This window comes from Hordeum vulgare, chromosome 5H, assembly GCF_904849725.1.
Source record: "Hordeum vulgare subsp. vulgare chromosome 5H, MorexV3_pseudomolecules_assembly, whole genome shotgun sequence".
In the NCBI taxonomy this organism is placed as follows: domain Eukaryota; kingdom Viridiplantae; phylum Streptophyta; class Magnoliopsida; order Poales; family Poaceae; genus Hordeum; species Hordeum vulgare.
Genome location: NC_058522.1, coordinates 11,972,098 through 11,986,107, shown reverse-complemented (window position 1 = coordinate 11,986,107; position 14,010 = coordinate 11,972,098). Strand labels below are relative to the sequence as shown.

Here is a 14,010-nt window from a genome sequence, read left to right as displayed (position 1 = left end):
ATGGAGAATTTACAAAAGTGAGTTTTTTTATATTATAAACAACGTTTGAGTACATGAACTTATTTGAATGTGCCAAATCTTTCTAAAACGCAAACAACATTTGAAAATTCTGAAAAACTTTTTAAAATGACCATATTATTTTAATAAGAGAACTCTTTAAAAAGAAGGGAAATAAAAAAAAATAAGAAACGAAGGAAAACCGATAAAAGAAAAGCAACACAAACAGCATGAAAAAAATCATAGTTCACGAGCCAGGAACGTTCATACCAAAACCCGGATATGTAGAATCCAAAAATGTGTCGACCCAGTTAAGTCGCTCCTACGTCATCTTTTCGTGGTCGGTCGGCAGTTTCCTACACAGATCGGGAGATAGGATTTGCCGAGATTCCCCACCTGAATATTCCATAAAAGCGCTGAAGGAAGAACCATTCATTTACATAATGAAAGGATAGGGGAAAACAAGCACAAGAGCATAGGCTATTGCCGACGAGGAGAGATGCATGCAACGGAGGCTGAGCTTCCGCATCATAGAGATGCCACGGTAGCGGCAATGGTTGTCGATAGACGATGATTAGGTTGGGCATATGTATCTTTCAACGTAAAGCTGTAAAATTTATATTCTCGGAGCCTTTTGTGCAAATCTCCAAGACACCAAACTCTCTAATGAAGGGGCCGTGTTTTTTCCTTTTTTATATATTTGCCGTGAGTTTTTCCTGAAGAAGAAAATGTATGTTTTTCTTAAGAAAAGAAAATGTACGGTTGATATGGGAGAACCGTGCGTGTGGGCGTTGGGCCGGGCCGCATCTGGCGCTGATCCACCTGGCATGGCACGAGAAGCCCAACCGGAGACCAGGAGCGAGCTGACACCGACACCGACTAGGGCTGTCCTCTGGCGCCCCTATATAAGAAGAAGGAAGACGCGGCGTCGTCTCCTCCCCCAAATCTTGAATCGAGAGCCTGTTCAAAAATAGACGTCTTACATTTAACATTATAATTGACATTTATTAAAATTAATGCCGCATAATGATAAAATAAGTAGGTTTTGCACTTTTTTCTAGCCCGGTGCAACGCACGGGCATTTGTACTAGTAGTAGATAAAATAATGAAGTTGTCGTGTGCTTTTCCTTCTTCCTTTTTTAAGATTTTCCGTGAGTTTTTCCTGACAAGAAGAAAATGTAGGGTTTTTGGTTTTGGTTTTTTGAAGAAAAGAAAATGTACCGTTGATAATACGAGAGAACCGTGCGTTTGGGAGTTAGGCCGGGCCGCATCTGGCGCTGATGTACCTGGCGTGGCACGAGAAGCCCAAAGCCCAGGAGCGAGCCGCCACCGACACCGACTAGGGCTGGCCTCCGCCGCCCCTATATATATAAGAAGGAAGGAAGGAAGACGCCCCAAATCTTGTATCGAGTATATAAGAAGGAAGGAAGGAAGGAAGGAAGGAAGCGACCGTCGGCGAGTTAGATCGAGTTCCAAAATCCCCAAATCGCAATCGCGTAGATCGAGAGATGGCGGCGACCGTCGGCGAGTTAGATCGGTTCGAGGATCTGTCTGTGTCGTCAGGGACGAAGAAGGGGTCGTCTTTCTGGGAGGAGGAGGCGGCACCCAAGCCGACGCGTCGTGGTGGAGACAAGGGGTCTGCCAAGGCCGAGGTGCCCAAGCCGTCGCGTCGTGGCCGACGGAAGGCGGCAGGAGAGCAGGAGAAGGAGGCGGTGGTCATGCCAGGGCGCCATGGTCGACAGAAGGCCTGTTCGCAGGGGGAGGCGGGCAAGGGCAAGGGCAAGAAGGGTCCTCTTCCTCCGGCCAAGAACATGATGTCTGAAGAGGATGTGATGTACATCCTGTCCTGGGAAAGGCGCGAGCCCTACAGCCGGAAGAATAACAAGGCCGCCGGCTTCTTCAACCGGTTGAATAATGAACTCTTCGAGTACCAGCAGGAGATCAGGGATGAGTTTGAGGAGAAGGGCTACGTCGAGATCCCAGACAACTTCGAGGAAGACAACAAGCGAATCAACCTTGAAGCTTACAGGATTGCCTACCTCAAGGTGTTTGGCACCGAACCGCCGGCTAAGATCTAGTCTGGATCGGAGGAGTCTGTTTTTTTTACTGTCTAAGATCTAGTCTGGATGAAGTGGATCGGAGGAGCTTCGTTATTTCATTACTTGCCGTCTAGTAGTACGTACGATTTGTTAACTGAAACACTGTAATTAAGTAGTAAATCCTATCTATGTACAGTACTAGTATTTGAGCAAAAGTGGTGCTTGAAATCCATCCGATCGACTGTGACGTAACTTACTCTCGGGGCGATCGCATGGGGTCTATTATTAAAAGTGATCCCCCGTCTGTCATGATGGTTCGATCAGCAGCAATCCTCCTTCTATCTTTAAAAAAAAGAGAAGTTCATCCACGTCCATCCAATCCGTCAAAAGCCGAAAAAAAGAGACGCGACCCACGAACGCACCTGCCTTCCCGATCCCCTCCTCTCGGCCTCCGTGGTCTTCCCCGGCCTCCACTCCACTGCCGGCGCCGCCTCCCCTCCTTTCCTTGCTCGTAGATCCGCTCAAGCAGCGAAGCCCACGGTTAGATCCTCCATCTCTCCTCTCGACGGGAACCCTAGCCGCCGGCCATGCCGACCGACTGACGGCGGTGGCGTCGATCCGATTGGGGCATGATGCAGGATGATGGCAGAAGGGATTCGGGAGGTGGGGGACGGCCGCAGCGGCGTCGGCCACGCCCACGCCGGTAGCAGTGCCGACGACGCCCGCCCAGTCACCTCCCGCATCGGGCACGCCCGCGCCCATCGCCACCCCCGTCGCGCCCGCTAAGCCGCCACCCGCAGTCGCGCCGGTCAAGCCGCCTCCGGTTGTCGCGCCCGTGTCCGCGCCACCGCCCGTCGTGACGCCTCCTCCCGTGTCACCATTGCCTGAAGGCGCCTCCTCCCGTGATGCCACCACCGGGAACCGCGCCTCCACCCGCGACGACGCCCCCGCCGGCGGCCGCACCGCCGAGGCGCTCGTGGTGCTCCCTCCCGTGGTGACGCCCCCGCCGGTGGCCGAGGCACTCGCCGTGCTGCCTCCGGCCAAGAGCAAGAACAAGCACAAGAGAAAGAGGAGCGGCAAGAAGAAGTCGCCCGCCCCTGCGCCGGAGCCGCTCAGCCCGCCGGCCCCCATCGTGCCCGAGCCCAACAGCCGGAAGAATGACAAGGCCGCCGGCTTCTTCAACCGTTTGAATGGTGAACTCTTCGAGTACCAGAAAGAGATCAGGGATGAGTTTGAGGAGAAGGGCTACGTCGAGATCCCAGACAACTTCGAGGAAGATAACAAGCGAATCAACCGTGAAGCTTACAGGATTGCCTACCTCAAGGTTTGGAACCGAACCGCCAGCGCTCTGAACTGGATCGGAGGAGTCTGTTTTTCTTACTGTCTATCTATCCCTAGCAGTAGCAGTAATTGGAGCACTATAGCTTGCAGTCTTTCTATCTGTATCAATATCTGTGCACTACCTATCTTATCTGCCTATCAGTTCTTACTATGCACTCTACTACTCCCTCCGTTTCTAAATAGAAGTCTTTGTAGAGATTTTACTAAAAAACTACATACGAATGTATATAGACATACTTTAGGGTGTAGATTCATTCATTTTGTTTTGTATATAGTCCACTAGTGAAATCTATAAAAAGATTTATATTTAGGAACGGAGGAAGTAATTTGCATGTTGGAGCGGTCTATATAGTATTATTTAATTTGGGTGTTTAATTTGGGAAGCATCGAGAATGGAGGATACTTGGGAGCACAATACATTCTAGAGATAACTGGTTTAGCATGCTTCAGAGTTAGAGAAATGGCAGGTTTCTTTGTCTTGCGGTCAACAAGACCCTACGAAACAACCATCGACCCCTTATATATATATATATATATATATATATATATATATATATATATATATATATATATATATATATATATATATATATATATATATATATATATATATATATATATAAACTCTATTCATCATTCAGGATGCAGAATAGTTTATTTTTCACCCGAGATAATTTTAAAATCAATTTACACAAAAAATAATTTTGAAATACAAATATTTACATTTATATTGATGCATAACATAAAATTTGATAAAAGAAAAACAAAAACATAGGTCACAAGATCAGAAAAAATTGAATTTCTTGTACTTTTTTGCACTTTTTTTGTATATTCGTAATTTTACAAGACATAAAATATTTTTACTTTGATTATATTTTTTACAGTCTCCTTTTACATATAAAATAAGACAAAATTTACAAAACGTAAAATTACGGTGCATTGATATTAAAAATAGAGGGGGATGAAGAATAACTATTCCTCACCGAGGGTGACGAATAGCGCGACCCTATATATATATATATATATATATATATATATATATATATATATATATATATATATATATATATATATATATATATATATATATATATATATATATAGTCACATAAATTTCATAAAATCCAGCCATCTGCATGACCGGTCCTCCTTTTCTGGTCGTCGATGTGTTCCGGAACTGCCGTCGAAGGATATCTGGATTGGATAGAGTTCGGTCGTGCACGTCCATATCAGCCTACGCGGTTCCTTGAGGACGCGACGCGAAGCTCTGTTTGTTTGTTGACACCATGGGACATGTCAGTATCTCGATTTCCGGTGCGTAGACATCGGTGGAGAAATTCATCGTGGCTGAGATCGGAGGATCAGTAATGTGAATGGGGCCTTGGAGACAATGGAGCCAGCCAGGTGTTTGATAACTTTCAGAAGCAACAATGACAAGTGGGGAAGGAAGAACATGAGGATTTCATGTTTGATGGTGTTCCTTGGGTGCCGAGTCGTGACTTTCAAGGTGAAAACCTTTGGTTTAGCGTTGATCAAAATGGTACATCCCATATCACGCGGAAACCTGTGGTAGGCAATATAACTTGATGAAGAAAGGTACACTCATAATATATATTTGGTTCGACAGCTGAAAAGAAAAGTTTATTTCTCAAGCCTATCAATAGCTTGTCGGCATGAGCCAAGCCGTTTTGGTTCGGCCTAAGATTACCTCTCACTTAGGTCAACTCGGCAGACTTGGCAAGCACGGGGACATGTAATCACTGTCATAAGAACCCGTCGTCGGTGTCGAAGAAGCATGGCATGATAAGGACCTCAATGTGATCCTTTTTTAGGGTATGCTAGTTTAATAGCGCGTGTGATGACAATTTGTTTGTTTTAGCGTATGCTAGTTCAAAAGTATTTTGACCTTGATATCCTTCACATATATGCTCTATTTTAAGCCCCTACACCCGGTAATTACTCATAGATGTAGCAATTGAAGCTTTTTCTAGAAAGAAGGAATTTACAAGAAGGAAAACTTACCACTTTATTTACACTCAAGAGCCAAAACAGATTCAGCGTTTATTAGCGATCATAAGATCTAAAACCTAACTCATCTCATTCTCATGAAATTAAAAAAAAATTCCTAAACTCTCAACACTTTCTTCCCTTGTGCTTCATACCATCAAAATCTCAATCGAGGGCATTTACCACGACGGGGCTCCTAACATAGTGTGTCCCATCTGACCAGACGATCTTCCCGAAGACGTAGCCCCTCCCTAGTTTTTCCTTCTCCGACGCCACCTTCACCTTGAACTCTTTCTCCTCGCCAGCCTTCTCGAATATGAGCACCGTGGGGTCAACGGTCATGTTGACCCCGAACGGCGCGCGCCAGGATGCACGGTATGTCCCGGGCCGGCCCACGTTCTTGAGCCGCCGCCTGATCGTCATCCTACGGCGCAACGCCGGTACCACAATGGACGGGTAGTTGAGGTCCTCCATCGGCGGCGGCTTGGCCGGGCATGTGAACTTGCCGGAGCTGAGCCGGCTCAGGTCCTTTGTGGAGAAGCCGAGGGAGCAGAGGAAGGTGAAGTAGCCGTTGGGGGTGATGTCGTAGACGAGGCCTGGGTCTACGGCGCGGTTCGGGTGCACGTTGCCGGACCCGTAGGCGAACGGGGTGGCCTCCTTCCCGTCCATCTCGCGCATGGGCTTGCCGGTGTTGTCCTGGGTGCGCGCGGTGGTCATGATCGCGGAGCGCATCATAGCGGGGCTCCAGTCCGGGCGGGCCGCCTTGAGGAGGGCGGTGACACCGGAGACGTGCGGGCACGCCATGGACGTGCCGGACATGATGGCGTACTCGGAGCGGCGCTTGTCGGCGGCCACCTCGGTGGGGCTGACGTACTCGGTGAAGGCGGCGAGGATGTCCACCCCCGGCGCGGCGACGTCCGGCTTTAGCACGTAGGGCAGCGTGCCGCTGGGCCCGCGGGCGGAGAAGGCGGCGATGGACGGCGAGTTCTTGACGCCGAGCTCCGTCTTGGAAGGGGAGATGTTGGCCGCCGGTTCCGAGGTGGAGGACATGTAGTTGTAGAGTGATACGGCCTCGTCGTAGGTGATCATTGTGGCCGGGAGCACGTGAGGGTCGGCTTCGATGTCGTTGCCGTCCATCTCGCCGTTGGCAAGGATCATCCCGACTCCGCCGGCGTTGAGGACGGTCATCCCCTTCATGACCCGCGGGATATCCCCGCCGCGCACGCACACGACGATCTTGCCCTTGACCTTGGCCGGGTCAAGGCAGCCCGTGGCGCAGTTGGTGGCGTGGTGGACGGTGCAGTTGGGGAGCGCGGCGCTGCTGGCGTTGATGACCGGGAAGAGCTTGTTGGAGTGAAGGTCGGAGGCCTCAAGGCTTATCCCCCTCATCTTGGCGTTGTTGCCGAGGGTGACCTGGTCGGGGAAGTCCCTGTCGACGGTGCTGGCGGCGACGGTGGTGACCCATGGCGCGGAGTTGACGACGGTGTCCTCGAAGGGCCCTGAGTTCCCCCCGGAGCAGACGACGGCGACGCCGTGGATGGTGGCGTGGAGGGAGCCGAGGGTGACGGCCTCGTGGAAGAAGGAGCTGGCGTCGGCGAGTGGCGCGTCCACGCCGAAGGAGACGGAGATGACATCGGCGCCGTCATGGACCGCGGCCTCGAAGCCAGCGATGACGTCGGCGGTGGCGCACTCCCCGTTCCAGCAGACCTTGTAGACGGCGACGCGGGCGCGTGGGGCGCCGCCCTTGGCGGTGCCGTTGGCATAGCCGAAGAGGTTGGCGCGCGGCACGAAGCGGCCGGCGGCGGTGGAGAGCGTGTGCGTGCCGTGGCCCTCGGTGTCGCGCGTCCAGTTGTGCTCCACCGCCGCCGGGTGCGACAGCAGCATGTCCTTGTTGAAGTACTTGGCGCCGATGAGCTTCTTGTTGCACGGCACCCCGTACTTTGCGGTGTCGGTGCAGCCGCCCTTCCAGCGCTTGGGCACCGGGGCCATGCCCTCGTCGGAGAAGCTGTTGGATTCCGGCCAGATGCCGCTGTCGAGGTTGGCGATGATGACGTTCTGGCCGAACTTGCCGTGGTTCCAGATGGAGTCCGGGAGCACCTGGCCGTCCCTCTCCATGTCCATGAAGCCCCAGGACCTCGTCGTGTGCAGCTTCATCATCTTGCTCGGCATCACCGTCAGCACATCCGGGTGCTCTGCTCCACCAACAAACCAACCAACCCACCCATGAATCAGTTAATCAATCAAAGGGACATTTGTAAGTAGAAGAGATCATAGAATGTTGTGTCTAGATCTCAGTCAAGTGAGACTCTCATCAAGTGACTTAACCAAGCACGTCCCAATCAAATGACAAAACATATAATTTCAAAAATAAAAACATACACAGATCTTTGTGTAAGATCTCATAAACATAACACCGACTAAGCAGACCTCAATCGACTAAGACTTAGCAATCTCGATAATTGAATGAATGGCATCCTTACTTGCCATCTGGGTGGCCACCTCCTCCTCGAGATAGGCGGCGAAGCCATTGATGTTCTTGTTGTAGGAGTAGAAGATGGCGTCCTTGGCCGCCTGCTTGCTCCCGACGACGGAGGCGAGGAGCTCATGGTGCGACTCGGTGGCGCGCGCGTGGTCCTCCGCCGTCGCCTCGCGGCCGTAAGGGTGCGCTCCCAGGTACACCACGTACGACTGCGCGCGCGTGCATGCATCAGACCAAGACGGCGAAGTTCATCAAGGCGAAAGAAACATGCAACCACGTACCCTCTTCCATGCGTGGACAAGGTGGCACTCGGCGGCGCACAGGAGGAGGACGGCGGCGAGGATGAGCAGCGCCCGGCACGCCATCGCCATCTTCTTCTTCGGTCGGACGTGGTCTCGCCGGCGGCCGGCCAGAGGGTGTGGTGCTTGCAAGTGGACCCCGACTGCGGCGCGCCGGTGTAAATATAATAGAGCTTCATTCGCGGATCACGGAGCGAGAGGGGTCTATATTTGGCTGGCTCTGACTGCGGCGAGCACAGCAGAGCAGATCGCTTGGCCGCAGGAACGCTTCAACGTCCAACGGACTGACGCCTACTAACAAGGGTGTTCATTCGGCCGGTGTAGGGATTACCTGGAGGTTTTCTCGGAGCCGCGTCGCCGCAAAATTGGGTTGGGCACTTCGTCCATCGTAAACCCGGCCATGCTTAGAGGGTTTGGAGGTTTAAAACTGCTTTAAGGTTCGAGGGTTCTGCTAGACATGCTCTTAGAAACTGATCGAGGCTGCAGAGGATGTGACGCATCGTCCACGCTAGTAGAAAAAAGTCTATAGTCCCGGGACTAATCAATCGAGATGCTAGCTCCGAACCGGGGCTAATGACCTTTCAGTGGCGGGACTGGGAGCGAGGGGGGGTATTAGTCCCGGTTCGTATTACGAACTGGGACTATTTCTTCGCTGTTTTTTCTTTAGCACTTTTTAGGGTTTAGGATTTTGCACTAAATTGGATGAGGTTATTTTGCTGCCCCCTATTTTTCTATTTATTTGTTTTGGGCACTTTTTAATTCTTGTTTGCACTAAATTGGATGGTACATGCACAACAATAAAGAAACAACTATTCTGTCCATCATCGTCATAAATATATTACATCATCTCATCTGTCGTGCTTTGTCGAACACATTACAAAATGTAGACACGAGTTACATGCACATATATGCATTTTTTTACACTATATCATTTCATATCAATTGCATCGATGGGCAATAGTATTCTTCCTTGACATCTAGGACCTCTGCATCTAAGAATCTGGCAATTTCCTTTTGAATTTCTCGTACACGTTCCTGTGGTAGAAGACCGTCCCGCAACCGTTCGATCTAATTTAAAGAAGGGATCAATATATATATCAATGAAAACGAACACAATTCACGGTAATAAAATAAAGCTGTGAGTATTGTTTATCGTACTTCAATTTTTTTATGTCCCGGTTTTTGCCCGTCATGGGTCGTGTGACGAATGAACTCGCAAACATAGTATCCACATAAATTGTTCCCCTTTTCCTGCCTCAAGCACTTTACAAGAACAGAGTTCAATCAAAGACATAATCAAGAATTATAATGGTATTGAAACTAGAATAAAGAGATGTGCGGATCTAGCTAGTAGTTACTTACATCTATTTGTCTAAATGTAAGCTCTGACTTCCAAACACCCCGAGCCTTGGCGGTGAACCGTTGCCAAGCTCTGCCAAGAAAAGAAAATGAATAAAGTAGTTATATATTAATTCCTTGCTATCAGAAAATGAACGAGAACTTGCCGATATAGTGCCATAATGATTGAAATTACATCTGAAGGCATTCATGCATGTTTGCCCATTCAGCGAGGGGTGTGCGTTTTGGGTCCATGATTATTACTTGACCCTCGTCGGGTACAACGACTAAAAAAATAAAGTGGAACCTGCGCACGCATAACGAGTCAATTATACACTTATAATAACATCGAGTAAGCGAAAATAGAATGTGTGTAGTAACACTCACTTGAAGTTGTAAGGAAATATTATTTCTCTTTTGGTACCAGAAAACCTTAACCCTTGTACCAAGTTGTTCTCTGTCTCGTGGGAATTCGTTGCGAGACTTTGGTGATGAATGTAATATGGGTCAATGAACACAATGTCATAGATTTGTCCTCTTTTGCATTCAGAAATCTTCATTCTGCAAAATTAATATAATGATGAGTAAGATTATACATGCAAGAACGAACTGAGTAAGACTTAATGACATAAATTAATAATACTTACAAACAATAGGCACTGATGATAGATTTGTCGAGGGCGTCTTGTTGGTATAACCGGAATAATTCATTGAATTCAATCATTAGAACGCTTGGTCCACGCCCGAAATGCTCGTATTTATATACAAGGTAGATCCAGTTTTGCTGTTTAGCACATGCTTGCATGTACCAGTCATGCAATCTTCGTATTTTTGTTGGTAGCTCGTTGACTAACTCAGGTTTGACGAGAGAAGCCCCGTACTGGTACACGTATGTTATGTCAGCGAATTCCTGCAAATGGTTTAAGTACTCATCAATAGACATGCCTTGAGCCTTGGACGCTTCTCCGTATATTGCAACAAAATCCGGATCGATACCAGCTGTTTCATCATTACCTTTGTATCGGAATACACTTTGAGCGGGGGGCACGATTGGTTTTTGTGTTGTCCGAGCTAGGCAACCAATTTCCCGCTGGACATACTACTCTTCAACCGCTGCTTTTTTGCCTGAGCCGACTTGAGAATAGAGTGTTCATAGTCTGCTGGCAACGGTGACAGGGGATCTGCAAGGGTTTTCAACATTTTCACCCACGCGGCGTGATCTTCTGGGGTAACCGGGAACTCTCGCTCTTTCAACTTCTTCTTGTTAGCCGTGTCAATCTTCCACTGTTAATGCTGGGCGTCTGCCCTCTTAATATTGTCCTCTACAGTATAGTCCCAAGGTCTCTTCTTCATATCCTTATGAGATACTTTTGGGAGAGGCGACAACTTACGTTTCGGTGATCGGAACCCCTTTCTGCCACCACTATTAGCGGTGGTACGTTTCCGCTTTTTGCTCTGATCCTCAGTGGACGGAGACGGCTGACGGGGCGGTGGAGACGGCTGATGCGGCGGTGGAGACAGCTGCGCTGGAGACTGGTGAGGTGGCGAAGACGACGGTTGGCTGGAGACTGGTGAGGTGGAGGCGAAGAAGGATTGCTGCTATGAGGAGACGGTGGCATTGGCGTCCAATTTGGAAGCAAGATGTCCTCCTTTGGCCATACAACGGTTTGTTTCTTGACTTCTCCAAGTTGAGTCAAATCTCTATCTTCACCTGCAAGGTGGTCGAGCTTCAGCTCCTCATAATCCTTCATCACTTCATCCACCGCGATGACAACGTACCCTTCTGGAACCGGAGAGCAATGCCAAGTTGGATTATGTCCAATTGGTATGGCCATGCCGACCGCCACCGTCAACCTTAAGTTAGCAACTTTCACCTTTAGCTCAGAAGGTGTGCTCTCTGTGATATCATCCACTGGGTAGCCACGAGGAGGATCCGTCGTCAGTGCATCATCACCATCATCCTGGAGCTGCGTGGAAGCGACACTGCTTTTCTGATTCGATGCAACTTCTATCATGAGCCGCTGAGATTAGACACTACCTTGATGTTTGTTGATTTGATCCTCCTGCAGCCGCTTTACTGCTTCTTCTAGATTATGCAGCCGGTCTACCTCAGCCACTTTATCACGTGCCTCCTTTTCCTTTCTCCTCTGATGGCTTCTATCGGGAAATCTATACCTTTCGTCGGAAAACGCAAGCATCCACGGCGGGGAGCCTGGTAAGCCTCATGCTCGCCCTTTGTGTTCCTCATTCCCAAGGGTGCGTGTGAGCTCGTCGTTCTCTCTATCGGGAATGAACCATCCCTCTTCAACATCCTATACTGCATGTTTAATGTCCTCGATGGGTAGGGGATTATCTTTGTGTCTTTGGTTATATATTGCCTTCCCTTCTTTGTCCAACAAGCCTCCATGCCCGTAAAACCAGTTTCTTCCCCGTCCGAGCCATCTTAAGGGCTCTGGAGTGATATTTATTTTCCAGAAATGATGCCTCAAGTGCTTCCCACTTAGCCATGTTACCGCCGTAGCCACCAGGCCCCATAATATGGTGGTACTTCTTCTTACCCGCATTCATCTTATTTGTTGCAGACTTTTTCAAGGCGTCCTCTAATTTCTTGTACGCCACAAATTCGGCCCAGTAGTCTTTTATCTTCTCATAGTCGTGATCGAAATTTGGAGTCTTATCTTTCAAGATAAATTCCTGGTGCAATCTTTTTTCCAGCTCCTGAATAGATCGGCCATCTTCTTAAGAGCCCACTCCTTGACTTTTTTCTCTAAGGCCTCTTTTCGCCTCTTCATTTCCTCCTCATTTGGCTCCTCCTCATCTGGATCCACCTCTGGCACCGGCAGGGTAAAATGAAGCATGGGCTTTCTCCAAAGGTTTTCCTTGGCTGTTGTGCCGACATATGAGACTCCTTCCTCCCTTGGCTAAATCCATTCTCGAGTGGTGATAGGGATGTGGTCCCTAACAACAACTCTGCATGCCTTCACAAACTTCTGCTTTACATCTGTGGGAGCAACTGGTTGCCCGACATTTGAGACTGTTTCGATCTTGTATCTCTCACCATCATCTAGCTTCTTGGTTGGGCCTCGTTTCGTCCGTAGTGAAGTTTTGCTCAATCCGGAGGGCTAAAAAAAGAGCGTTAATACATGTATATAGAAGAGGATTAATATATATATATATATATATATATATATATATATATATATATATATATATATATATATATATATATAGATAGATAAATTGTTTGGGGCACCTAGGTGCCTGGACACCTAGGTCCGTTATGGCAAGTCATATTCATTACCGCATGTAACAATAATCGGTTTCCATATTTTACTTGCATACACTACTACTTTCAACGGTCAATGATTGCTGTCCAAAACTAATACCAATCAATGTCACGTACGTTTACTTTATATTTATCACATTTTGACCATCGTTGCATATGAATATACCCAAATGTATGGCGTGTCTGCATGTATGTATATACCCAAATATATCCTTTATATTTATCACTTTTCTTACTTTTATGTATGTGTATACATGTATACTCGTTCGAGTCATACCCGTAAGTGATAGTAGACATACCCAAAAAGGATATAGCCGACGAATATAATTAAAATGAGACATACTTGGAAATTATATACCCAAAACCAATATACTCACGTGTGATGTATCCCAAAATCAATATACTCACATGTAATGTATCAATAGAAAATATGCCGAAGGTAGGTATATACAATATGTATGTGTATATATAATATGCATGTATATTGCGCACGCATATCCCATAAAAATAATAATGTTGTATGTATATACTCTATCGGAGTTTCCATTCTTCATAAAATGAAACAAATTAAGGAGAAATTGCATTTATTACTTTTTAGTATACTCACATGTGATGTATCAATCCAAAATACGTCGAAGGTAGGTATATACCCAAAAAATTAGTACGCGCATAAATATAATATGCATGAGTACTGCACACGCATACCCCATAAAAATGCTAACGTTGTATGTATATACTTGATCGGACTTTATATTCTTCATACAATGAAATAAATTAAGAAGAAATTGCATTTATTACTTTCCTATTCAATGCATGATGTTAAGACACCTAAATCAAAAATTTATTGGTACTTGCCATTTACTTACATAAAGCATACTCCCTCCGTTCCTAAATATAAGTCTTTAAAGAGGTTTCATTACTGGACTACATACATATGTATATAGACATACTTTAGAGTGTAGATTCACTCATTTTGTTTCGTATGTAGACTTCTTGTGAAATATCCTAAAAGACTTATATTTAGGAACAGAGGGAGTATATGGAAGATGCTAAATATACTCACACCCATTACTATGTGCATGCATCAATCTAAAATCCGATGGTCACGAGGTAAGGAGCCTGGGCACCTAGGTGCCTCTCTCTCTCTCTCTATATATATATATATAGGAAAATGGCTATGTAAACTTGGGAGTACGTACTCCCATTCCTCGTGTACCACATAGA

General features: G+C 47.3%; 2 protein-coding genes across 3 annotated transcripts; one reads left to right on the top strand and one right to left on the bottom strand.

Annotated features, from left to right (window-relative positions):
- The first annotated feature begins 1,475 nt into the window (after nucleotides 1–1,475).
- LOC123396114 lies at nucleotides 1,476–2,268 on the top strand. Of its 2 annotated transcripts, XM_045091157.1 has the most exons (2): nucleotides 1,476–2,069; nucleotides 2,113–2,268. In XM_045091157.1, the coding sequence occupies exons 1-2, from the start codon at nucleotides 1,506–1,508 to the stop codon at nucleotides 2,116–2,118; spliced, it is 570 nt and encodes a 189-aa protein (XP_044947092.1). In that variant the 5' UTR covers nucleotides 1,476–1,505; the 3' UTR covers nucleotides 2,119–2,268. The 2 variants fall into 2 exon arrangements, with proteins under 2 accessions (XP_044947092.1, XP_044947093.1); XM_045091158.1 differs by lacking the exon at nucleotides 2,113–2,268 and having other exon boundaries at nucleotides 1,476–2,075.
- A 3,023-nt stretch (nucleotides 2,269–5,291) lies between these two features.
- On the bottom strand, nucleotides 5,292–8,284 carry LOC123398910 (subtilisin-like protease SBT5.3). Its single transcript, XM_045093352.1, has 3 exons — nucleotides 8,145–8,284; nucleotides 7,865–8,072; nucleotides 5,292–7,576 (listed from the first exon to the last, which is right to left on the bottom strand). Exons 1-3 carry the CDS (start codon nucleotides 8,232–8,234, stop codon nucleotides 5,550–5,552), a joined length of 2,325 nt encoding a protein of 774 aa, XP_044949287.1. The 5' UTR covers nucleotides 8,235–8,284; the 3' UTR covers nucleotides 5,292–5,549.
- Between the last annotated feature and the right edge of the window lie 5,726 nt (nucleotides 8,285–14,010).

Bases quoted from the DNA above. Each gene is read 5' to 3' on its own strand.
- LOC123396114 (XM_045091157.1), top strand. From the start codon at position 1,506: ATGGCGGCGACCGTCGGCGAGTTAGATCGGTTCGAGGATCTGTCTGTG.
- LOC123398910 (XM_045093352.1), bottom strand. From the start codon at position 8,234: ATGGCGATGGCGTGCCGGGCGCTGCTCATCCTCGCCGCCGTCCTCCTC. The intron at 8,073-8,144 runs GTACGTGGTTGC...ACGCGCGCGCAG, and splicing joins TTGTCCACGCATGGAAGAGG to TCGTACGTGGTGTACCTGGG. The intron at 7,577-7,864 runs GTAAGGATGCCA...TTGGTGGAGCAG, and splicing joins GGTGGCCACCCAGATGGCAA to AGCACCCGGATGTGCTGACG.